This window comes from Ascidiella aspersa, chromosome 7 (genome assembly GCF_963924565.1).
Source record: "Ascidiella aspersa chromosome 7, kaAscAspe10.2, whole genome shotgun sequence".
NCBI lineage: Eukaryota > Metazoa > Chordata > Ascidiacea > Phlebobranchia > Ascidiidae > Ascidiella > Ascidiella aspersa.
Window position 1 is genome coordinate 8,502,404 of NC_139453.1, and position 24,367 is coordinate 8,526,770.

At 35.6% G+C, this 24,367-nt stretch overlaps 2 protein-coding genes and 1 non-coding gene across 3 annotated transcripts; 1 reads left to right on the plus strand and 2 right to left on the minus strand.

Annotated features, from left to right (window-relative positions):
- Window positions 1-162: 162 nt before the first annotated feature.
- LOC146137575 (serine/threonine-protein kinase stk11-like) lies at window positions 163-2,281 on the minus strand. Its single transcript, XM_083393308.1, has one exon. It carries the CDS (start codon window positions 2,243-2,245, stop codon window positions 860-862), a length of 1,386 nt encoding a protein of 461 aa, XP_083249434.1. The 5' UTR covers window positions 2,246-2,281; the 3' UTR covers window positions 163-859.
- A 672-nt stretch (window positions 2,282-2,953) lies between these two features.
- Window positions 2,954-23,368, plus strand: LOC146137576 (ER membrane protein complex subunit 1-like). The gene is made up of 21 exons (XM_083393630.1): window positions 2,954-3,106; window positions 5,850-5,990; window positions 6,311-6,441; window positions 6,957-7,119; window positions 7,626-7,772; window positions 8,072-8,229; window positions 8,373-8,463; window positions 9,466-9,595; window positions 10,115-10,232; window positions 11,359-11,554; window positions 13,150-13,257; window positions 13,688-13,797; window positions 14,315-14,487; window positions 15,263-15,360; window positions 16,464-16,673; window positions 17,268-17,417; window positions 18,578-18,691; window positions 19,754-19,865; window positions 20,764-20,908; window positions 21,595-21,757; window positions 22,443-23,368. Exons 1-21 carry the CDS (start codon window positions 2,996-2,998, stop codon window positions 22,587-22,589), a joined length of 2,916 nt encoding a protein of 971 aa, XP_083249756.1. The 5' UTR covers window positions 2,954-2,995; the 3' UTR covers window positions 22,590-23,368.
- On the minus strand, window positions 18,059-18,131 carry Trnar-acg (transfer RNA arginine (anticodon ACG)). The gene has a single exon. It is a non-coding gene; the product is annotated as a tRNA-Arg (tRNA).
- Window positions 23,369-24,367: the final 999 nt, after the last annotated feature.

Consider the following 24,367-nt stretch of genomic DNA (forward strand, 5'->3'; position numbering starts at 1 on the left):
ATGTGTTTTTGTTGTTCATTAAACAAGCTTTAGTTTAAGTTAATTCATGTTTAGTATTTATGCCAGACAAAATGATGATTAATTGGACATACAAAATTGACATTATTATTATGGTCTATATCTGCCTAAATCTGTAATTACCTTTCAAAAATTAGCCTGTATTTTTGTGTGGCACACAAAATATTTGAAACTCAGCAAATTGGATAACAATAATAATAATAATACTGCAGCAAATCACAAAACAGAATTCAGCACAAAACTCACAAGAAAAATAATGAAGAAGTACGGAGAGTGTTCAATTAGTCAAATAAGGAAGTCAGGAAAGATAAAAATACGCAAAAATTGTACTGTCAGGATGTCAAGGTTAAGCGAAAGGTGTCCGATAAGCCTGAGCAGAGTTTTCACGAATTATCTTGATTGCAATTGTTTATATTTTATTCTATATTTAAAATATATCAGTCTTAGCATATTCACATTGGGCCAAATATTTGATGAAGTACACATCTACATTCTCTTTTTTACCAGGCCAATATGAGGAATTTAATTTATTAAGCAATAATTTCAAATTTACTAATTATTAATTTAAAAACAGCCAAAACAAGCTACCAAGTTTTTTTTCCCCAAATTTGACAGACACATATTTTTGAAAATTTTGAGGAATAAGTATGGTGGGATTGTGTATATATAGAAAAATAAATGTGGTATCGCCTATAAATACAATTAAAACTTTATACACAAAATCATTTAATTACAATTCATTTTAAGCAAAATGCAACATTATATGTGCATTTTACCATATTTTAAATATATAATTAAAAATCTCAAATTTTACACCTAAGCTGCTTTGTTTAATTTGAACTTATAAAATAGAACAACTGGATTTGGGTCGACTTTTTCTTCTACCAGCTTTAGGCATACTTGAATTGGACGACGCAGAAACCTCTTTTCGCAAAGATTCCTTGCTGTTTTCCTGCACATGGTTGCCAACAGTTTCAATTTCGCTTTCCTGTCTATGCGATTCGGCTGCATTATCAGTCATACGCTGATCACTTTTATGATGTTCATTTATAGCACCATCCGGCAAGAAATCTTCGCGAAAGTGCGTTTTTTCTTCATACGAGTTATTGTCTAAATTGTCTGGATCTGTTACGCCTTCTGAGGAAAAACCGTGCAGTTCTTCAAGATACTCAACAACTGTCATGCCTCGAAGAGGATCGTTGTTTTCACTGCTAGCTGGTATTTCAACTGCCGGCTCCAGCTGTGCTTGCTTTCTGCAGAACCAACTATTAGACTGAATACCTTGAATTGATATTCTGTTGCTTGAGTTGTACTCAAGCATTGCTGAAAGCAATTGCGTCAATTCGGGGTCCACCTCACTTGGTATCTCGTATTCACCCTTACTGATGTTTTCAAATAACTTGTAAATGTTTTCACCCTCGAATGGGTATTTTCCCGTGATGAAGTTATACAAGGTAACCCCAGAAGACCAGATATCAACCTTAAAACCAGAAAACGATTCATCGCCGTTCGAAATTTCTGGAGGCTGAAAGGCAGGCGATCCTTGAGAAGTAAAACATGTATCCGACTGGCAAAACAAATCCAAGGCTTCCGCAACGCCAAGGTCAGTTATTTTTAATTCGGCGGCAGTGGTAAGCAAGAGATTGCTTGGCTTAATGTCTTTGTGGATGATTCTCTGGCTGTGCAAGTATGCCAAACCCTGGATGAGTTGTGTGAAATAGAGATGTGCTTGCCATTCTGGGAACCTTTTTTCTTTGGTGCTGTCCAGCATTTCTTGCAGATTGGCCACACAGTATTCCATAACAACATAGAGCTTTTGCTTTTCGTCGTTATACATGACATCGACAAGTTCGATGATGTTTCGATGATGCAACTTCTTCAAAAGCTGGATCTCCTTGTGAACGTTTGCTTCTCCGTTCGGAATTCTTTTCAGCTTTCGCTTTTTCATGATCTTCACAGCTCGTCTGCAAAGCGTTTCAGTGTCCAATATCTCCTTGACTTTCCCGTAAGAACCCTCTCCGAGAACTCCACCAAAGAGATACTTACCATATATCTTTGCTTGCTTTTTGGAGTGAAAAATCAGATCGGAGGAATCTACTCTTGTAAAAAGTCCTGGTGAGATCCAGCAAGCTTCTTGCACGTCAGGTCGATATTCATCTTCCGACCCACCAAGTGCAAACGCCGCTCTACTATCGGAGACGCCAAGTTCTTCTTCATCAAATTCCATTTTGTGAAAAAAAGCTAACTGGAAAGTCTGTTTACAATAAACCTGCGCAAAGGAGAAATTTAGGAGCTGGTATCTAGAATCCTACCACATTTTCGTCTGGAATATTATCTTGCTAATATTATTTTGGTTAGGGTGCAAGTAAGCGTTTTAGTTTGGGAGGGTCAAGTATCATTATTATATTTATAACTTCTAAGCAATTTCAATTTTGACAACTTGTTACGTTACTTTGGAATCAAGGGGCAAAATTAAATTATCAAACCTGTAAACGTAAAACAAGCAACATAAGTAGCAAACAAGGTATTATGTTTTGCCTAAGTAAAGTTTCTTAAAGATTAAGCAAATTAAAGTAAATGCGTTTCCTTCAGCCTTTACTGTTCTCTCATATATAAAAAAAGTACTATGTGATATAAAATGGCTTACAAATTCTGTCATGTAAATACACGCATCATCACCTCACAAGTAAATATGGTCGCAAAAAAATTAAACCATGAATGAAACATCTCTTGATAAATCGAAATTAACTAACTACGAACACAATTGTTTTAATCAACTACGAACATAATTAAAATAACCAAAATGGTGAAACTCTTTTTGCAGTAAGCCCGAACAATTTGCGATGTCTATTACGAAACAATGGATACGCTTAGTCATGCGTTCAGAAAGCTGATTGTTTGATTGACGTTTCGCATTACGCTTGTAAAGTTTCGAATTTAATGTGCGTTCATTCATACAGCGCACAAAGTTAACGGTATGTTGGAAATGCGTCGTGTTCTCATAGTGTTATGCATATCTGTCCAATGCTTCGCCTTGTACGAAGACCAAATTGGAAAGTACGACTGGACGAAACATCATATTGGAAAGGTGAGTTTTTTTAAAACTTACTAGACCGGCGTTGATAGCTTTTACCTCAAGTGCTAAAATAAACCGTTTTTTAACTTGGGGGTTACTTGCAAAACTTAACAAAGCCAGGGTAATAAAATTTACATTACGTTTTTTTCATGTCGTCGAAATGTTTAACAGGTCTAATCCTAGTCGAACCCAAACTTTAGGCCCAACAGTACAGAGTAAAAGTTCTGTAAATTTTTGAATACATGGGGAAAAATAAACTAATGTCTGCAGCACATGCCTTGATTAACAGGCTATGGTTCATCCATATTAAACTGCAAACCACTATGTAAAGTACACCCGCAATTATTTGTCAACAGATTAACCTGCACCCCCAAAAATGTATCTGCACCTGATTTGCTATCTGTTACACTAGACTGGAGCAACCACTTTTGCCACCTTATATAGGAAAATTTTGACCGACATTTTTGCAGATATCTAACTTATGAAATATAATTAGCGTTTCTTAAATAACAAACAAATTTTTTAATTGTTGAACTTGTAAATTTGTAATCTGCTTTTGTATTTAGCGTCTCTTCTTGACAATTATTCAGTCACACAATGTAAAGCAACATGGCCAAACAGTACTGATTTAACATGGAGATCAGTTTATGATATTCAGCATCATGCAAAAGTAAAGCCGTCTAATAAATATGTAATGAACTGATGTTAGGTTTAAATATATATTTAAAAAAATTAAACTTCCACAAAAAGTTGTATAAAAATTTGTTATCTGTATGACCACAAAAATCTGTCATTATTTATAACTAACATTTAACCGGACATCAGGGAAGAAATGTATTTGAATTAAGGTTGGGCATTTGACCAGTCAAATAAAATTCGGTCAATTGTCCAATAGGTCAAATATTGGTCAAATACCCACACACACATCTAAATAGAATTGAAGTTAAAAACAATCCTTAATTTTAACTTTAAATAAATATATTAACGGTTTGGCTCAAGTGCAATTGTTTGTAAAACACCAACAATTATTGTTTGACTATCAATAAGAATTTTTGCAAAACCATGCCCATATTGCAAGCAATACTATAGCAGTATAGTAATTTATACAATTACTACAACTACCAAGTTAAGCCAACAAGTTTATTAACGAAATTTCAGAACAAGTAAATGCATAAGCAAAAAAAAAACTTTTGTCACTCTCTGAATTTTCCATATTATCACCAGGGTCCACTGGGGACAAGGGATTTGGTTCTTCTAAATTTCTAAGTAGCAGGGTTGTTCCTAAGCAAAAATTTACACTCGCCAGCTGGGCGAGCGGCAATCAATCGGCACTCGCCCGGACGAAATAACACTCGCCAAATTTGTTGGCATGCCGTCTGCAAATTTTCGTCCTAGCGCAGTCATTTCTTAGGTTATCGTTATTCTGTTTTGTGGTTTTACTACGTAAACAGTAGTTTTTATAAAAGTCTAGTTGTTTATTAATGACCCATAAAGCAGTTTATGGTTAAGACAATGTTTAGCGAAATATTTTTAACAATCTTGAGTGAAAAAAATAACACTGGCAATTTAGTAGCCACGGCCCGCCTGTTTTCAATTTTTCTAAAAATCCTTGCGTTCTCTTTTTTTCGTATTCTGGTTTTTCTGTGCTTGAAGGACATTTTAACGCAGGTTGTTTCACGCCAAAAACAAAATGCCACATTTCGCCTAACACTATAGTTTGTAGTTACACAAGTAGGCGATATTTTCAAATATCGTAGTGTTCAGTGGAGGTTACGGTCCCTCAAAACATAAAAAACACTGCTTACAAATATTATTAGAAGATATTTGCATTGAAACTTATTGTTAGCAAAAACTGTAGCAATTGCTCTTAATTTTGTAATAGAAACAATTAAATAAACACAACAAAGTAGAACTATTATCCTGGGTGCATCGCAAGTCCAATAAACTTTTCCAAAGGCGTCAACGACTGGGTTAAACATTTAAAAATTAACAATGCGTTCAAGTTAAATGAAAAACCTTCTAACTATTTGCCACTGCCGGAATGACGTCTTTGCTTGTTTGCAGTTAAATGATTTTTTTTAAACGGGACAAAGAGTCTGCATTACGAGCTTCGAACGTGACTTGGATTAACCTTACTATTTGTGTATTGTTGAAGGTATTTGCGTCTTAGTGTTTAGGGAAATAACTGGCGCTAAGTAATATTTCGCTTAGTAGTGGTGCTTAACACAAGTTGTCCAACACCAACTAATTAAATTTCTTGCCGCTCGCCCGAGCGATTTGCACTCGCATTGGCGAGCGGGCGAGTGCTTAAGGCCAACCCTGAGTAGCCTAAGATTGCGTTATAGAACCAATAAGTGTTTCTTTTTATGACAAGTGCGATTCATCATATACATGCATTTATTCTAAACAAAATAAATCTACTTTGCTATTACAAATAAATCAGAAAAAAACACTAAAAAAAGTTTACAATATTTGAATCCAATATGAGCAATTGACTGTATTTGACCGGTCAATTGACAGGCTTGCCAACCCTAATTTCAAAAACTAGGCATTCTACCTTAATTGATTCTTGTGTTATTTATTACCATAATAAATATATGTTGTGCATTGTGGAATAGTAATTGGCCTCAACTACATTATAGGCCTTAACTTTAAAGTGTTGCGATATAGCTGTTTCAGCAGGATCAATCATTTAATGGAGGGCATCAGTGTAAAAACTAGCAGTGTTTTTCAATGCCTTGCATTTTATCTTCAGGTTGAATTGGTTACCTTTGAAAAGTCAATTTCGCTGGGCAAAAGCATTTTTGTTTCCACTGACAAAAATGTTTTGGCCTGCATCAATGCCAAGAATGGACAACTTATGTGGAGAAAAACATTGGGCAAAACTGATGGAAAGGTAATTTTTTGTATAAAAAAAGTATTTTTACTCTTTACAATAAGTTTGTTTTTATTTTTACAAAGTTTTGCCATAAATTTCATAAATTTTTGCCAATATACTTTACAGTGCACACACCAAAAAAGATTGGGATAAGTTTTCTTGATATAAAAATATACCAGCATCGAGTTGATGAAAAAAAGGCTTTCTATATATAAGCCCATCCAATGTTAACGATTAACACTGAATGGTACCCTATCCCTGCATAACCATAAAAAATATTATGTTACCACCCTAAATATTTTTATATACCAATACAATATCCAACTTGTTTTTATTAGATTATTCAACTTATTCATTCAAAGGATGGGTTATTTACTATTGGCCAGTCAGGTCTTGTTAGAATGATCCAACCAGCCAATGGTGTTCCGAAATGGGAAATAAACCTAGCATCCACTGTTGCTGAAAAAGGGTAATATACTTAAACCCATTGATTATTACACTATTTTGATTTTGTTAACCTTTACAGCAGAATGCTGCTTTTTTACCTCAAAATAAAAAAGATATGACCATAATATCGCAACAATACATAACAATGTTTTATGATAACTTGCACATTGTATAACATCTACTTTATCTGTGTATTGTGGTAAAAATCCTCCACCATATTTGCAATTATTAAGATAAAAAATGTATCTATTTAATCATAAGATTCAAAAGAAAATTTTAAATCAGTTAAAATTGAATTAAAACCAAGTCATTCACCTCTCCTTCACATCCTGAACAAAATTTTATTCGCCCAGATGTGAACCATTCACCAGTTTAGGAAACACTGCTTTAACCCAGTGTTGCATAAACAATTCCAATGCGAAACTAGCAATTTTGTGATTTCCATCTTCATATATCTTATTTATATGATATGTGTGTGAAACCAACACATTTATGTCTGTATTGAAGAATTTTTAACAATTGATGTGTTCATTTTAGAGAGGAGTTTTCCATATTTCAAGCGGCTGTTTTGGAGCAGAGCTACACACAAGGCAACCTGCTTGTTATTTCCTCCACTGTTGGAATCCACACCATAACTATATCCAGAAACAACCCAAAGGTTAAAACTGTTGCACTAGACCAGGCCTCTGCTAACAACAAGGTACATTTTGGATTGCAACTTACTGTTAAACGAAAATCGAAAAAAAAAATTGTTATAGTAAAACAAATTATTTTTCCTATGTAGATCTTACAGAAATAGTTATGGGCAAAATTTACAGCCAATATAGGTTTTAAAAAAACCAAGAGTTTTTATTTTAGTTATAACTTTTTTGACCCGAAAAATGAGAAATTTTGACCTAAAAATGTATTTTTTGACAAAATTTTGACTTATTAGAAATATATTGATTGAAATAGCCTGTTTGTTGTTTGAAGTATTTTTTGATAAAATTTTAACTGAACGACAGTTTCAATAAGCTCACTATTTAGTTTTTTTTAATTTTGTAAATGATTTTTATGCGTTTGATTTGAAATAAGTTTGAAAAATTTCTAACAGGTGAATTTTGGCAAAATTTTGACTCTTTTGACAAGTCAAAAAATAATCGTCTAGTTATCACACAAAAAATGCTTTCTGGTTTTTGATCATTCACTCCTTTGTGTTTGATTTAGTTGTATGTCGACTCGGAAACTGGAAAGATTATTCACCTTGAACTGATAGAAAATGTGGGACTTGCTCTGAAAATGTTTGAAGCCAAGCAATTGGAAGAAGAATCACATGCTACCATCAATGACCACACTTTGCAGTCCCTTGACCATGTAAGAAAATGTTAAATATTACAGGCTTGCCATAAAGTCTTTTAAATGTTTAAAAGTCTTTGAATTCATTTGTGTTATGTCTTTATTGAAGGTCTTTTTTAAGTCTTTGAATTTATTTTATGTGCTGCAAGTTTTATGTCAAATATTTTTATTTTTTTTTAATTATATTAAGAAATGCTAAGCAGTTAATTTTTGGTCTTGGATAATCTATAAATTTTCTTTAAAAAGTCTTTGGATGTCTTTGCATTTTTTGTATTTTTTCATAACATGTTAAGTTGTGTTTATGTGCAATTTTATAGGTTACTGTGTTGGAGGGAAATCGACTGGCATATGTCGGCAGTTCCTCTGATAGCCCTTCCCTTTATTTGGTTGATATGATCGATGGAAGGAATCTAAACTCTATAAAACTTGAATTACTCGACATTACAGACACAAAGTCACTTGTGAATACTGACAGGTATGTCATGTCGCATGATATGCTAATCAATTGAGCCTATGTGTATTAATTAGCAATATATTTACTTATTGATTGCTTTTCAGTCTATTTCTTGTAGTATCTTTATTAAAATATTTTGCCAAAGCGTTTACTTTATTTTGCAGCACTGACATTACCGCATGTGGCAAAGACTTTATCATTCGAAGCAGTGACAGCAAGATTACACTCATCAAGATAGAGGACAACGACATACAAGTTAGTATTGATTAACGTTTGTTTCAACCTTGCAATAAAAAGATACACACACATATATGTGTTAATAACTGTGACCTAGACCTTGTGAAACTGTTTTTTGATCAACGATTACGGCTTACGTATTATTAGTACACCAAAATCTATTGCAGACTCACTGATCTGGCGATCAATGATGTAGGTCAGAAAAACAAATGGCCTGCAGCAGGGCTGGGGAGCCACCGTAAAATAGCATTAGCTCCTGCTCCAGCTCCGGAGCCATCAGGCAATTATTAAATGGCTCCGGCTCCAGCTCCGGAGTCATAAAACTCAATCCTTTGGCTCAAACACACACCAAATGACTCCGGCTCCAGCTCCGGTGCCACCAGTCACTTATTCAATGGCAAGTTTTAAAAATTGCTTTTGGCTAACTAACGTTGGAGATGGAACAAAATATAATTTCTTAGCTTTAGCACCACAAATTAAAAAATTAAAATGGCTCCAGCTCCACAAAAAAAATTAAAAGGGCTCCGGCTCCAGCTCCACAACAATAATATAAATGGCTCCGGCTCCGGCTCCAGCTCCACAAAAATAATAAAAATGGCTCCGGCTCCGGCTCTAGCTCCGCAAAAATATTAACAATGGCTCCGGCTCTGGCTCCAGAGAAAATGCTTAGCTCCGGGCTCCGGCTCCCCAGCCCTGGCCTGCAGTGAGGGTCGAACTCACGACCTCCGGTCATACAGGGACTGACCATCTACCAACTGAGCTATATATGGAGGGGAGTGAGTCGAGTAGATTCCCTTCAATGTGAAGTTGCTTGTACAGAATGTAGCAAGCATTGGCGTTATAGTTGTTTCTCGACTCGCTTCCTTACTGAGCCTATTTTGCTCAGTTGGTAGAGCAATTAAAGTCAGATAACTGAGTTATATGATTGTGTGCACATTTGACAACTTTTTTAGGTTGTTTGTATGTAATTTTCAGCAAACTACAAGAAAAGGTTTAATTTGTGCTTCCATTTAATTTTAGGTTGGCTGGACGAAGGATATACCTCACCTGAATGATGTTGTGGTAAAACGTCTGGGATCAGAGAATTATGCTTTGTACACAACTGTTCAAGAAAAGCAAATATCTGCATTTGCACTCAGCTTAAAATCTGGTAAGTGGTAATTGGTAACTCACTATTAATTTCAAATATCAATATTGTAATAACTTGAAACATGGTATTACCAAAACCTAATTTGTCAATACATGCCTGGACCATTTTTATTTCGTATCTAAACACCTCAATCAGCTGCTTCCTTTAAATAGCCTGAATGAATATTAGCTGCTTGCAAGTAATCCAGCGTGCGCGTACAATCTCAATCCACTGCAGATGCTGCCCCCATAGATAATAGTCTGGTGGACTTTAAAAAAATAATATAATATATATATTATAAAATGATTCGAACAGTCCACATCCACAGTAACTTTCCGATTTGGAACAAGCATCCTAATTCCATGTGCTTGCTGCAAATTGCTATGTGACATAAGCAGATCAAAGCAAGTATGAGTTATAGAGGCACCATTCATCTTTTATGCTCATAAATATATTAAAAATACCACTGTTAAAAGGCTGATCAACATAGTAATTTAACCTGGAATAACAATCGCTTATAAAACATGTATTTGTATTTAGATACAGGTTCTGTTGATGAGGAGATTACAATCAAGTATAAACTTCCTCCCAACGTCGGAAACCCAGCTTCAATCCACTTGAATATGTTTCTTAAAAGAACAACACCAGTTGGTTTTAGGTAAGCTGTTTAAGTTTAGCTTTTTGAATGAAAAATTGGTTCTAGGTGAATGATTTGTAAAATATTCTTTTTGTCTATTTAGTTCTACTGTTTCTATTTAGCAAGCTTAAGTTCGTAAATTTTAATCGTAAACATGTTATTTCCGAATTTAACATTGGCTTTCTCATTGTAGTTTTCATTGTTCAAATTCTCTGCACCTATTTTATTAATATAAAGTGTTTTACAGACAAATAAAACCATATGTGAACTAGGGATGTCTGATAATATCAGATCTGAACTGATACCCAATACCAAGTAGTAATATATGTACACGGTTGATACTAGGTTTGTATCGGTGACAATTTAATATGAGTAGTTTAGCCACTGTATCGTCCCTATGTTTATCTTGTAGGGTAAATCCATACAAAAAATTGTAGGTTAGCAACTAATCGTTATTACACTTCTAAACACTAAAAGCAAAGTTTTGCCTAATAAACTAGGAAGAATATCTTTGACCGTTTTAGTTGAACTATTTTGTTTGTATGAACATTCTAATGACGTATCAGACATCCAAATAGGTTTTTAACATGATTTTCAATGAATATTGACATGGTATTAAAACAAGCAATTTTACCTTAGCAAGTCGATCTTACACTAGAGTTGCGGACTCGGCACTCGAGTAAACCGCGTAAAACTACCCGGGTCCCAAATCCGACATGCGCATTCGCAGTACCAAATTCTATCGGTTGACCGAAGATATCGACCGATATTTGGCTTCTACCGATATATCGTTGGCTGTATATGTAGGCCGATACTTTGGCCGATATTTTAGTACAAGAATATGATATCATTTTTCCTTTAGAACAAACAACTTACCCATTTTTTGATCAAAAAATTGGGTTTTAGCATCACGCCAAGTTAATATGCAAAATAATAGTTTATTAATTAATAAAGTTATAGAAACTAAAACGTTATTTGGATTTTATTTTAAAATAATTCAAGGTTTGAACATTTCCCAGGTAGTTAAAAAATAATCGGTATCGGGTATCGTTTGAAAAAATTGTAAAAAATCGAGCATCGGTATCGGTCCCGGTCGATCCCTAGATATAACCATACGTTAATATATCACTTTGTTGTGTTGATGCAGGCTTCTAGTTACGACTGCAGCGGACACTGTGATATTCGTGAGCCACCCGAACCGTGCCGTGTGGCAACTGGACGAGGCACTGGCAAGTGTCACCCACGCCACCATGCTCGACTTGCCACTGTCAGATGGCGATGCCGGCATTGAAGCGGAGTTCGACGAGGCAGAACGTGTCGGAGTCATCAAAATGTTTGCAAAGGTGAACAATAGGGTTGCTCAAAGTAGAATATCGAAATCCGAATTGGATTCGAATCCCATCTGGATTCGAATCCAATTCTGCCATTTATTTCGGGTAATTGGAACCGATATAATTTAATGTTTTACCGCGGATTGTTGCGCCTAATTGCACAAACGCGTGTGGTAAGTTGGCCTGTCGCCGCGGTGACCAATTTATAGTGCTTGCTTTAAATGTAACTTCGTAGTGCAGTGTCAGCGTTTTTTCGGGCGACCAATTACCGCGTCTCGCGATAACGTTCGTCTAATAATTAAGTGTCACTCAAGCATTATCGGGCGAGCGACTAACGTGTAATGTCCGGTGTGGAGTTCGCAATTTCCCTAAATGCGTTAAGTTGCAAAAGTAACATAGCGTTGCAAAACATGCTGGCCGTCCACAAAATGCGCTATGGGGTTACTTAAGGTCAACTTTAGGCCAATATTCAGGGAAGTTATGCAGTTATGCACGAAGTTATGCAGTTATGCACAACGTAATTGTCAAGAATTCGTTATGTCAATAATAACTTTGTATTCTTTGCAGTACATCATTTGACTGCATAACAGAACATGTTAGTCAAAAAGGAAGCATTAAGACTTAACAATGCTTTCAAAATCAGGGCCGAATTGCTTAAGACTTCTGTGTGCAGTGTTGCATTTTCTCACTATTGGCAAAAATATAAGTTTTGGACACAAGCTGGACAGTTGACATATTACAGTTTACAGAACGGCTTCAGATGACAGTTGTTAAGAATGTTAAACATATGAGAGAGTTTTTTTATTATAATGTACATATGCTAGAAAATTGTTTGGGCGATTTATTGCTGTGATTGTGGGCCCTGTAGGGTAGATTAAGATTAATCCTTTCCCCAAACAAAATCGAGGTTAAATAATTTAACAAAAATATACCAGGATTCGCTATTCTGGATTCGTTATTCTAGATTCGAAACCTATTATTCTAGAATACCTTGGGATTCTACTTTGAACATCCCTAGTGAACAAAAGGGTTGTTCAACGAGATTGCTTCTTTTGTCTTGAAAAAAGGTTGTCTAAAAACATTCTTGAGTAAAGAGTTTCGAAAACGAAGTTTTTTTTGTGTGTGATTTTGTGGACCTTACAACTCGTATTTTTTAAACTCTTAAGCCTGTTTACTTTGTTTTACCTCTGCAACATTTGTTAATTCAAAATTTGCCGATTCCTTCGAGCTCTATAGCCTATATTCCACCCATTTGCGCTCTATAGCCTATAGCCTTTATTTTTCGCTCTATAGCCTATATTCCACCCATTTACGCTCTATAGCCTATAGCCTCAAATAAATGCTATTCGACCTTTACAGTTTGCGTCTTATTGGTTCCGAATTTGGTACTGCGCATGCGCACGTCGGACTAAATAAACTGACTCCGCCGATACCCGACTTTGACTCAAAGCCCTGATTTAATCGATGTTAATTTTTGTGACAAGAAAACTGCGTCAATTTTTTTATGAACAATTATTTAAATGGCCGGTGAACAATATTTATTTAATTTATTTGAATGCATAAACAAAAAAATGAAGCAGTATTCTTCAATTTAATTTATCTTTCAGAGAATAAGAGCTCAAACTTCGCAGTTCGTTGCATTCATGAAGCAAACCAAAAAAGAGATAGACGCTGGAACCCTTTTTCAACACAAAACAAGGGACCCACTGATTCAGGTAAAATAATTAAAAAATCCAAGCACGATTAAAATAAATGTGTCCGTTATGCAAGTATATATCAAGTTTTCGTTAGCTTTTTGGCCGTCTGCCTTAGAAGTATATTATATACACTTATAATAAGTGCGTTCTTGCTATATTGTTTTTTCGTCGTTTTTCTTCACTGTATGTATACCTCTGCAAGGTTACAAGTTTATATGCCCTGATGAAGATTACCTGGATAGGTTATCGAAACGTCGGTACAGAATAAATTATTGTCGGAAGAACCCTATTTATAATTACTATATTGTAATTGTAAAATGAATAAAGAGTTATGCGAAACGTACAAAATGCTGCCTACTTTTGTATGGGCTTTGACATTCTTACTACCTATCACTACAACCTCCAACTATTATGCTCCAAACATTTACTATTTTGTTTTGTTGTTTAGGTGGAGGGTTTGACCAGGGACCCTTTCTCCTTGCACAAGTTAATCGTGACAGTTACCAAGTCGGGAAGTCTCTTCGGCATCGACAGCTTGAATGGCGACGTAGTTTGGAGGTACGTGGTCTGAATACGAGCTGTAAAGACTTGCGTCAAGAAACAAGCATAGCACCATTACCCACCGCATTCTGTTTAAATGTTTCACATTCTGAACATGTGTAGCTCAGTGGTAGATCGACTGGCCTGGTCTTGCTTGCACTATCATCCTGATCAGGCCGAATGATTGTACTTTATAATGTGTGTTGTTATCGATAAAAAGTACAGCTCCAGAAGGGCTTGTTCACAGAACACGCATTGTGTATAGTATATGTATGTTTTAGTTGGTATACCTGCCAAAGTAGAACTTCGCGAGTAAAAGACACCTAATTTAAACCAATTTTTTTCATAGAATTACTTAAGTCCAAATCAAGCCATTTATCCAAAAGACTTAAGTCGAGTCAGGGTATTTGAAAACAGTGACTTAAGTCATTACAACACTGCTTACAACATATTGTACAATTTGCTATGTTTTATTAATAGTAAATAGAAACACTTATAACTCTATTCGACTCTAATTTAAACGTTTGGTTTGCAGATTCTATTGCCACAAACTAGCGGGTCGAAAAATCCAGTTGCATATCCAACGAACGACCGCCCATTTTCCCCACCCACCTCAGGCTCTTATCGTCGGCATAGACCCCGCCCACCAAACGCCCCCTGTACTCCTGCAGATCAACCCAATAACCGGGGAGGTCGCCAAAGAAAAGAGTAAGATCCATATTATAGTTGAAAGGCCAACACGATTGTAATATTCAATCGCTCGTTGTTAGATAGTATTATATAGTAGTATTATATAGGGACTCTTTCGGTATTATAAAAAAGATTGCAGTCCTGATCATATACCATTATATTGTATTTAAAAAAATTATCCTATGCAAAACTAGGGATGTCCGATAATATGGGTTCGAACCGGTACCTGATGCCAAGTTGTAGTATCGATATACGTCCTATACCAAGGGTATCAGTGCCTACTGCCTATCCGGTACTTAATTAATATAGGAATATTTTTTGATTTATCATCTAATGCACGAATTTGTACTTTAAAGGGTAGGGAATTTTCTACTTTTAAATTTTCTGCTTTTAAAGGGTATTCTTTAAAAAATAGTAACAATAATGGTAATTAAACTTTTTAAAACTACAGAAAATTTTGTCCTAACAACATGAGAAAAATTATGTTTTAATTTGAACTACTCTCTTTCTTTGAGAAACGTTATTACGTTATTGGTATCGGACGGAGCCTCTATACTTTTTGTTTAAAATATCGTGTATCGAATTCAAATTGCTATCGAATTCATTAGACACATATTTTCAAATTTTGTAAAGTAAACACTAGTTACCGATGGTATTATATTTAAATATCCATCAAAATAGTGTTGCTGGGGCCCAAGAAAACGATTGGCGTTTGAAACTTGTTAAATAGGAAGTCGACAAGACAGCCTTTGTATTGTTAGGAAACATCATGTTGCTGTATTTTTTGTTTCAGTTTCGCTCGACATACCTTCCAGTCGCATTCTGCAAGCCACCTTGTTGTCAGCAACTGATTCAACACACCTGCGACCACTGCTCGTCATGGATTCGGAGGTTTGGTTTTAATGTGTTTTTTTTTCTTATCAAACAACTTTAATTTACTCTTGTAGTGCTAGTCTGCATGACGCCTGTTTCTGATTCATGTTTTTGAAAGCGACTTCTTGTATGTTATTGAATCCTGTATTTAAGCGCCTATTATTTGTAGTGTTGTAGGTTTTCTTAAAATTTAATTTGGTGACATTATATCGGATCGGCACCGATACCACCCTAGTATCGGACGAGTACCGATACAACTACCACATAGTTTTGGGAGCATGATCATTAAAAGTAAACAATAAAATTTTATTTTTTTTAAATTAACCAATAATTGCAGCACGATAAAACATGTACTGTTTTTTTCATATATACAAAGGGAAACCCAACTTTAAACGTATTAAGGTTATCATTTCCTTTAAAAAAACCTATAACACTACAACTGCAACTTGGCTTTGGGTGTCGGCTTCGTTCAGATATTTCGCACATTCCTAGTTTTAATCGCATGTTGCAGTTTGTAACCTTCGAAAAATCAAAAATAAACATTTCCTGTATGTTGTTTCTGAATATATATATATATATATAAATACACACCCCTCCCCCTGCAGACGCTACTAGCCTTTTAAGGTGACATATCTTATTGCTCGGGATCCTTTTCAAAGAAAATCTGATTGCGATCTGATTCGATACCAATGACGTCATAACTACGCTCAAACAAGAAAAATAGTTTAAATTCAAGCGTGAAAAGCGTGAAAAGATCATTTTTCTCAGGGTATTAGGACAAAATTTGCTGTAGTTTCAAGAAGTTTCATTACCATCAGTTAAACTACTTTAACTTTTAAAGTAAAAATTGTTGCATTGGGTGACAAATCTTGACTTAAATAGCTATATTAATTTAGTATCGGATCGGCACCGATACCACCCTAGTATCGGACAAGTCCTCATACTACCACTTGGCATCGTGTATCGGCTTTGATCCGATATTATCGGAAATACATATAGTTTGAAACTGTGAAGCATTGTGTGTCTAACTGGCTGACTTAATTTAAATACTGGCTAAAATTCCTTTGTTACAAGCCTAATCCGTATATAACATCCTTAAACCGTATGCATTAAAACTACAGTTCAACCTGCGTCTGGTGCCCGAAAACGCTGACACGGCAGCGGTGCTGAAGCATTCCAACCTTTACATGTACGACATTGATCCGGAGAAAGGCCTCATCAGGGGTTTCGCAATCCGTGGTGCTTCTTCCAAAGCCGAGCCGACTTGGACTGTGAACGTTCCCGACACGCACAAGATCATTAACTTTGCTGGAAAGCTTCCTGGCGAAAAGGTACAGGGTTGGCCTTTTACAGTTTAAAAGTGTAGACCGCTTATTTAAGCGCCATAAAGTTATTTTAGTTGGTGCGGATTCTTTATTTACCTGTAAGTGAAATGCAAGTTTTTTTCTTCGTTTTTCTGTTAGCAACTTTAGTTTGAAGAGCAGTGTCCATTTTTTATTTCCATAACAATTCCCTGACAAGACAGTCTTCTTTTTACAAACCTGCCTTTGTAAAAATATCGCATATCAATAGTAAAACAACGAGCCCTGTATATTACGTTATGATATAGTAAAATCTGAATTAGATCAGAACTAGAACTAGAGCACACAAGCAATTCGCAAACTAGATATAAATTCTAATTAGCCGCATTTTGCTCCAATTCAGGGTGGTCCAAACCCAGACCCTGATCGCTCCTGGCACGCATGTCGCATATATAGCCTACTTTATGTGGCCCGCCAAGTATATCAAAGAAATATTGTGGCCTGCGATGCTGTCAACCTTGGACCACCCTGCTCTAGTTCATTGAATTAAAAAACTACAATTATCTAGTTGTTGAAGTCATAGCAGAACCCCCGCTTAACACTTCAAGCGAATTTTCAATCCAGATTGACTCAGTGGGTCGCCCGCTCGCCGACCGCAGCGTCATGTTCAAGTACCTCAACCCAAACGCAGTGGCCGTATTGAGCGAATCGCTGGACAAAAGCGTGGACAGATGTTCGCTCTCACTATTGCTAATCGACGCCGTGACTGGACAGGTAAAATGAGATCGTTTTTTGTTTGACTAAACCTGGGGGTCAATAAACTACGGCCCGCGGGGTTAATTAGTCCGGTCCTCTGCATATATTCAAGGCTTTTTGTTTTTTAATTAATATTTCATATATAGATATATGTTGTACTTTTTTTAAGATTTTGCAGTGTATTTTTGATTACAAGTAATTTTAGACTTTTGTGTTGCACACAAATTTCGAGAAAAGATCTGTGAGGATGGAATGAGTGCTGACTGCCAATGCTACATATATTGAATGGACTATAAACACAAATTTGTTGCTCATTTTACTTCCGTTTCATGCGCTTTCAAATTTACACTATAATTGTGAATAACGCAGCATCTGGAAAACGATTTACTAGAAAAAGTACAGTTGAACATGTTTATCGATGTAGTTCAAATGTTTTAACTCTTAGACATCTTCTTGAGGCTCACTGCAGTTTTTGTTGCATTTAGTTATATTATATTTCCTTCGTTTTACGATATTCAAGTTGATAAAGTTCGACAAATAATTTTCTATCTGCCCCGCGATTGACCCGGATATCGGTTACGATCCGATATGATCGGACATCCCAATTAGCCTAAACACAGAGTTGGATATGCCTAGTTAATATGCTAATATAAAAGAAGCGAGCACGCCAGGACTCGAACCTGGAATCTTCTGATCCGTAGTCAGACGCGTTATCCATTGCGCCACGCGCCCGCACAACCCCAATCAACGTAACTTTGTTTAAGATGGGCTGCACACTACCACGTTTGTTATTACTTCCTGTGATTTTAACATGGCACTTTTCCAGCTGTGTACTCTCTTGATTAGGATGTCAAATCACCGACAATAAAACGAGTTATCAAATCGCCAAGTATAGGAGTGGTATATTTTTTGCGCAGTTTCGAGTATTTACGATGGATTTTTTGCATCCTTAAAATTAGGCGAGATATATTTTACCAACAGTTTTTCTATAATCTTAGCCGTTATATTTATTTCAACCGAAATTCTTCACGAATAAATGTTCACGCAGAAGTAGTTGGCACTTTGTCAACTTTTTAAATATATAATTCTTTTTTTTTTCATTTTCAACATATGTTGCTGTTGTTACTTCCGGTGTAAACATATATTATATTTGTTCAAAATTCTTTCTTTCTATGCAGATTTTACACTCTATGCTTCACAAGAAGGCTTCAGGCCCAGTCCACATTGTACACTCGGAGAATTGGCTTATTTACTCGTACAGGAACGCCAAAATGCGACGAAACGAAATATCGGTATATAGGAGTTAATTCTATTTTTCTTTTTGTTAGTGGTCTTTAGTTTAAAGAGAGTTTTGCGTTTCTGCGAAAATTTAGAGTTTTTGCGAAATTTTAGATTTCAAAAATTAGTGGGCATGACATTTTAGCTTTTAATTAACGAAATAAGTTAACTATTTAAATTTACATAAATCAGTAGATATTTTAGGTCTTATTAACGTTACTGAAGTAGGTGAATTTTTTTTTTTATATTAATTAACAATTTCAGTTGACATTTTAAACTTACAAAAAACGACGGAAATTTTACATTCAAATTACTCACTCTGTTGAAATTAAAAATTTGCAAAAATCAGTAGACATTTTAAGTATAAAATTCAGTTGGAATTTTTAATTTACAAAATTTTAGATATCAATTAACTTAATTTATTTGACATTTTAATTTTCCGTGCCACCCAAACTGGTCAAGAATGTAACACTTAAATCTCGGTAAGAACCAAATACACGGCCTCTTGGATGCTGTGATTGTCGCTTTACCAAATCGTGCTGTGAACAACTCTAGAAACTACAGTTATGACATCGCTGCCTATCGCAGCCTGTTCGTACAGTCAACCTTTAGATAAACAACACCCAATCCAAACAGAAACTTTACCGTTTTTTAAAACAACCTCACAACGGCCGGTTTAAACTATACCAACATGCAGAGTACGCGCGTAGACATCTAATTAACCACTTAAAAGTGTGGAATTTAAAATGTTTTTTTCCTCGGTGTTTAATTCCATAAGTTGTAAAAAAATATCCTTTAAAGGGTTGATCAAACGTTTTCTCTGACGTCATTTATTTCGTAATGACGTCATGAGTGACGTCACAAATATTGCAAATCACAAGCATCGAGAAAAATACAATAATCATAAACACTGCTAACTTAATAACAAATAGCAGGCAAAGATCGTACAACAATATGCTACTTGTAACAGGTAATCTATTAAAAAAATCAAGACACAATAGTTGTCATACGCACTTAACTGGTAAAATATATATTATGAAGTTTCTACCCGTTCCACCATATTTACGCTGTTACAGAGCTTGGAAATGTACGAGGGAAAGAGTCAGTTCAACAGCACTGCCTTCTCGTCATTCCACAACCGACCCACACCTCCCTTGGTTCTTCAGCAAGCTTATATTTTCCCTACAGGTATATTGGCCGTCTCAGCGTACTTGAAAAATGTTGGGTGTTTGCTACATTAAACGTAAAATGTTCGAATATAACGATCTTGATTGGATAAGTTATTTTACAAATTACTTGATTTGGATGGACTGCCTACTATAAACACCCACAAAAGCATCACGTAACGTGACTGGAATAATTTTTTTAGGTTGCCTAGCTTTTAATAGGTTGTCTGCTGCACAATGGAGTTTCTACTTCCTATTGTATTGTCCGATTTCGAAGTTGTTAAATACGTCTTTTTTTACTTAAAGTTTAGTGCTAGGTTATGAGGTTATTTGTGCCGAATCTTGTTTAAGTTGAAAGTGGACATTGTAAAATACTTTTTGCACGTGTTCTATTCGCCAACCTGACATAGCAATTGTTAAACCTTTATATAACGTGAGCCTATATTTGAGTATAACATGTTCAACAAGTCTTATCTAAAGTTAACTAAGATAGGAAATTTTCCAGTTTAACAGGTTTAACTAGCTTACTTTTTGCTCTTTGTTCGGTGTTTTTTTTTCAGTGAAAAATAATGTTTATTAATTATAAGAATAATTATAATTTATAAATTTAAGGAAAAAGTTTGCTTTCCGTTTAACTTATTAGTTTCGAAGGATATAAAAACATTTTAAACATATGGAAAACATTATTGAGAACCTAAATTTTGATATTTTACTGCCTTATGCAGGCAATGAGTTTAACTGCCACAGTGAGCATATTTGCTGCTACCATGTTTGTTTGTTTGTTTTTCAAACTAAAAAGTGAATTAGAACACAGTAGATTCAGTTTAGCGTAAAGTTTGACACCAAGACATGTTACCTACACTGATGGGCATGTTGCTTAACAGAAGATATAACCCTGCTACTTATCCTTACACTTTCAGGAATTTCCAGCATCGGATGTTCGAGAACGGACAAAGGGATCACGACTCGCCAGATGCTCTTCGGTCTCTCGCGTGGATCGCTCTTCGGGATCCACAGGAGGATGTTCGATCCACGAAGGTCCCTGCATCCTCCGGATAAACACAGGTTCGATTTCTATCTGTCAAAATTCAATCTAGGGTAGGGCAAGATCGCTTGGATGGACTCCTACCTTGGATGGTAGGAGTAAGTTTTAGCATAATGGTTGGTGGTTGGAGGTTGTAGTAAGACGTAGTATGAATATCAATGCCCAAACAGAAGTTGGTATCATTATGAACGTTTCGAATATATTTGTTCATAGTAATGATACCTACTTCTGTATAGGCTTTGATATTCTTATTATGTCTTAGATATTATTGCAATCTCACAAATTTTATAAAGCTATTCAACAGATCTAAGTGTTTTTTTTATTTAAGCTGTCTTTTCTGTTTAAATTATACAAGAGGTCTTAGCATTCCTGGCGAACCTATTAAGCCAAGCAATCCTAATAATTCCAGTTTCCTAGTGACCTAACTAAGCTTTTAGGAAGATTCTAAGTTTTTAGGAAGATTCTAAGAATTTAAAGCATGTTTAAAGCAACATGCTTTCTGAAACATCCGATCGCCTTTTAATTTTGTAATAAGTTGTGAAATCTTTAAATTATTATTTTTTTGATGTTTAAACAAGCTTTAATAGAAAGTTTTTTTTTTTCCATTTATAAAACATAAAATTTTCATAAACACCAGGAGGAAAAATACTTAAATGTTACCCTAATCACTTTTACCTTAACGCCCAAAAACCTTTTATTGTTCCAGGGAGGAGGGCATCATCCCTTACGCTCCAGAAATCCCTGTTCCTCCAGAGTTCTTCCTCAGCTACAACCTGACACTGGAGGGACTAGAGGGCGTCTATAGCGCTCCATCAGCTCTCGAGTCGACAAGCCTTATCTTCGCAACGGGACTTGACTTGTTCTTTACGGTAGGTGGTTTCCGTTTATGTAATGAGGTAAAAAAATTCTTGGTGAATGTTGGATAAAAGCATCCTTAAAACAGTCAATGAAAGAAACGCATACATGTATGTCCAACTACTTGGATCTAGCCCTTCTGAAGCTGCCTTTTAACCAACGATTACATCTTAGGTATCATTAGTACGCCGAAAGTACCATTCTTTACGGTAGGTGTTTTTCGTTTATGTAAACAGTAAGTAAAAAAATGCTTGGTGAATGTCTGAAATGTAGAAGCTATCGCAGATGTTTACTACAAACACTTTTCTGGTCTCATTTCTCTCTTTGAGCCATTGTTGCAGTTGGTGGAGCGACGGTCCCGGTATGGCCGGAGGTCGTGGATTCGAACCTCACCACATGCTAGTTGTTTTTGTTTGTGGGGGTAACCAAATCCTGAGATCATAAACACCCTGTATAAACAGCTTTTTAAAATCACTTAAACTGGACTTTCAGGAGACGTGACATTTTATTAAATCTTACCGCAAAAACATCTTCCAAATCTTTTCGGGAGACGTGTTTGACCAAGCCCGTTATTTCTACTGGCCCGTGACCTATTCCGTTCATAAAGATAACAAGTTGAAATGCTAATTAATTTACACTCAACGACAATTTATTAAATCTCACCACAAAACCATCTTCCAAGTCCTTGCTTCATTGCAGAGGAGTCAGCCGTCCAAGATGTTCGACGTCCTCAAGGAAGACTTCGATCACTTTTTCATCAGCGCTGTGCTCGTTGGAATGCTGGTGGCCGCCATCGCCACTAGGAGGCTCTCGCAGATCAAGCAGCTCAATAAATCCTGGAGATGATGTTTTGTGGCTTCGGTGAAATCGTTTTTTTTTTTTTTGGCTGTCTATGAGACGCTTGGAACTAAAATTTTCTGATGCAAGATTTTTTGGACTCGAATCCGATACAGCAAGGAAAGGGTTTTGTTCTGTGTGTTTGTTCCTCTTTTGCGCCTCAAAATATTGCTCTGTGGCAATACGTTGGAAAATTTGGGTAAGCAATGTGCTATGTTTTATGTTGTTTCTTTCTCTAAAATAAATGTATAGCTGGTAACACTACAATTCGATTTTAATTTAATATTTTTTCCACGTATTCGAATTGGTCGTTACTATATTCGTCTTTGAAAAAAATTCAAATATTTGATCAAGTTTGTTCACTGTCGCAGTTTAGTCACGAAGTGTGCGTAAAAAAACTAATTGAACTGTTTTGTTTCCGTTGTGTGTTTTACACATTGTTGTTGTTGTTTCGTTTTTGGTACACTCAAAACCGATCAAGCTGTTTTGTTGAATATTTATCGAAACCTAAAGGGCAATATCTCGTGTAATTGCAGTTTGGCGAACTATTAATTGTTCCCTGCATTGCTACCACATATGCAGAAAAGTGTTTTTTCTCGAATATTTATTTTGCGATTTCGACTGCTAGTAAAATCAAAAAAACTGCCGAACATAACAAAGTGGACCTTGTTTTTTATGTATGCTATTCAGTTGAGTGATATCCCATGATTTGTGCAATCCAATATGCCTAAAAAAACATAGGAAAGCCGTATCGTCAATTCGAATCACGTCGTGTTTGTAATACAATTATATGTTGTTTTCGTCTCCAACTTGAAAAACAATTTTGTAACCTCCTAAAAATTGCCAAATATTTGCCGTGGAAAAGATTTGATTTACACAGATAACTAACATTTTTTTCTCAAGACAACAAGGAATACCGTACCGAAACAATTTGCCGGCCAAAAAATCGAAAAAACATCAAGGCATAGTCTTGCCAAATTTTCAAGTTGAACCGAAAAACTTGTTTGCTTCCAATTGCCCCAAATTCTGTATGGAACCAGTTTAAGGCGGTTCTAACAGGTTTTGTTGAAAAATCCCGTAAGTTCCACGTGAAAATTGAATGTAAAAAAATAGTCAAAAATCTAAAAAACATCAAGGCTATAGCCTTGCCAAATTTGCAAGTTCAACCGAAAAACTTTTTTGCTTTCAATTGCCCCAAATTCTGTTTTGAACCAGTTTAAGGCGGTTCTAACAGGTTTTTGTTGAAAAATCCCGTAAGTTCCACGTGAAAATTGAATGTAAAAAAATAGTCAAAAATCGAAAAAACATCAAGGCGATAGCCTTGCCAAATTTGCAAGTTCAACCGAAAAACTTCTTTGCTTTCAATTGCCCCAAATTCTGTTTTGAACCAGTTTAAGGCGGTTCTAACAGGTTTTTGTTGAAAAATCCCGTAAGTTCCACGTGAAAATTGAATGTAAAAAAATAGTCAAAAATCGAAAAACATCAAGGCTATAGCCTTGCCAAATTTTCATGTTCAACCGAAAAACTTGTTTGCTTCCAATTGCCCCAAATTCTGCATTAAACCAGTTTAAGGCGGTTCTAACAGGTTTTTGTTGAAAAATCCGTTAATTTTAACGTGAAAATTGAATTTAAAAATATAGTCAAAAATCGAAAAAACATCAAGGCTATACCCTTGCCAAATTTTCAAGTTGAACCGAAAAACTTTTTTGCTTCCAATTGCCCCAAATTCTGTTTTGAACCAGTTTAAGGCGGTTCTAACAGGTTTTTGTTGAAAAATCCCGTAAGTT

What these genes read in the sequence shown, in the direction of transcription:
- LOC146137575 (XM_083393308.1), bottom strand. Translation starts at nt 2,245, where the DNA reads ATGGAATTTGATGAAGAAGAACTTGGCGTCTCCGATAGTAGAGCGGCG.
- LOC146137576 (XM_083393630.1), top strand. Translation starts at nt 2,996, where the DNA reads ATGTTGGAAATGCGTCGTGTTCTCATAGTGTTATGCATATCTGTCCAA. An exon ending in AGGCCTCTGCTAACAACAAG is followed by an intron (nt 7,120 to 7,625) that starts GTACATTTTGGA and finishes TGTTTGATTTAG; the next exon opens with TTGTATGTCGACTCGGAAAC. An exon ending in TGCGACGAAACGAAATATCG is followed by an intron (nt 18,692 to 19,753) that starts GTATATAGGAGT and finishes ACGCTGTTACAG; the next exon opens with AGCTTGGAAATGTACGAGGG.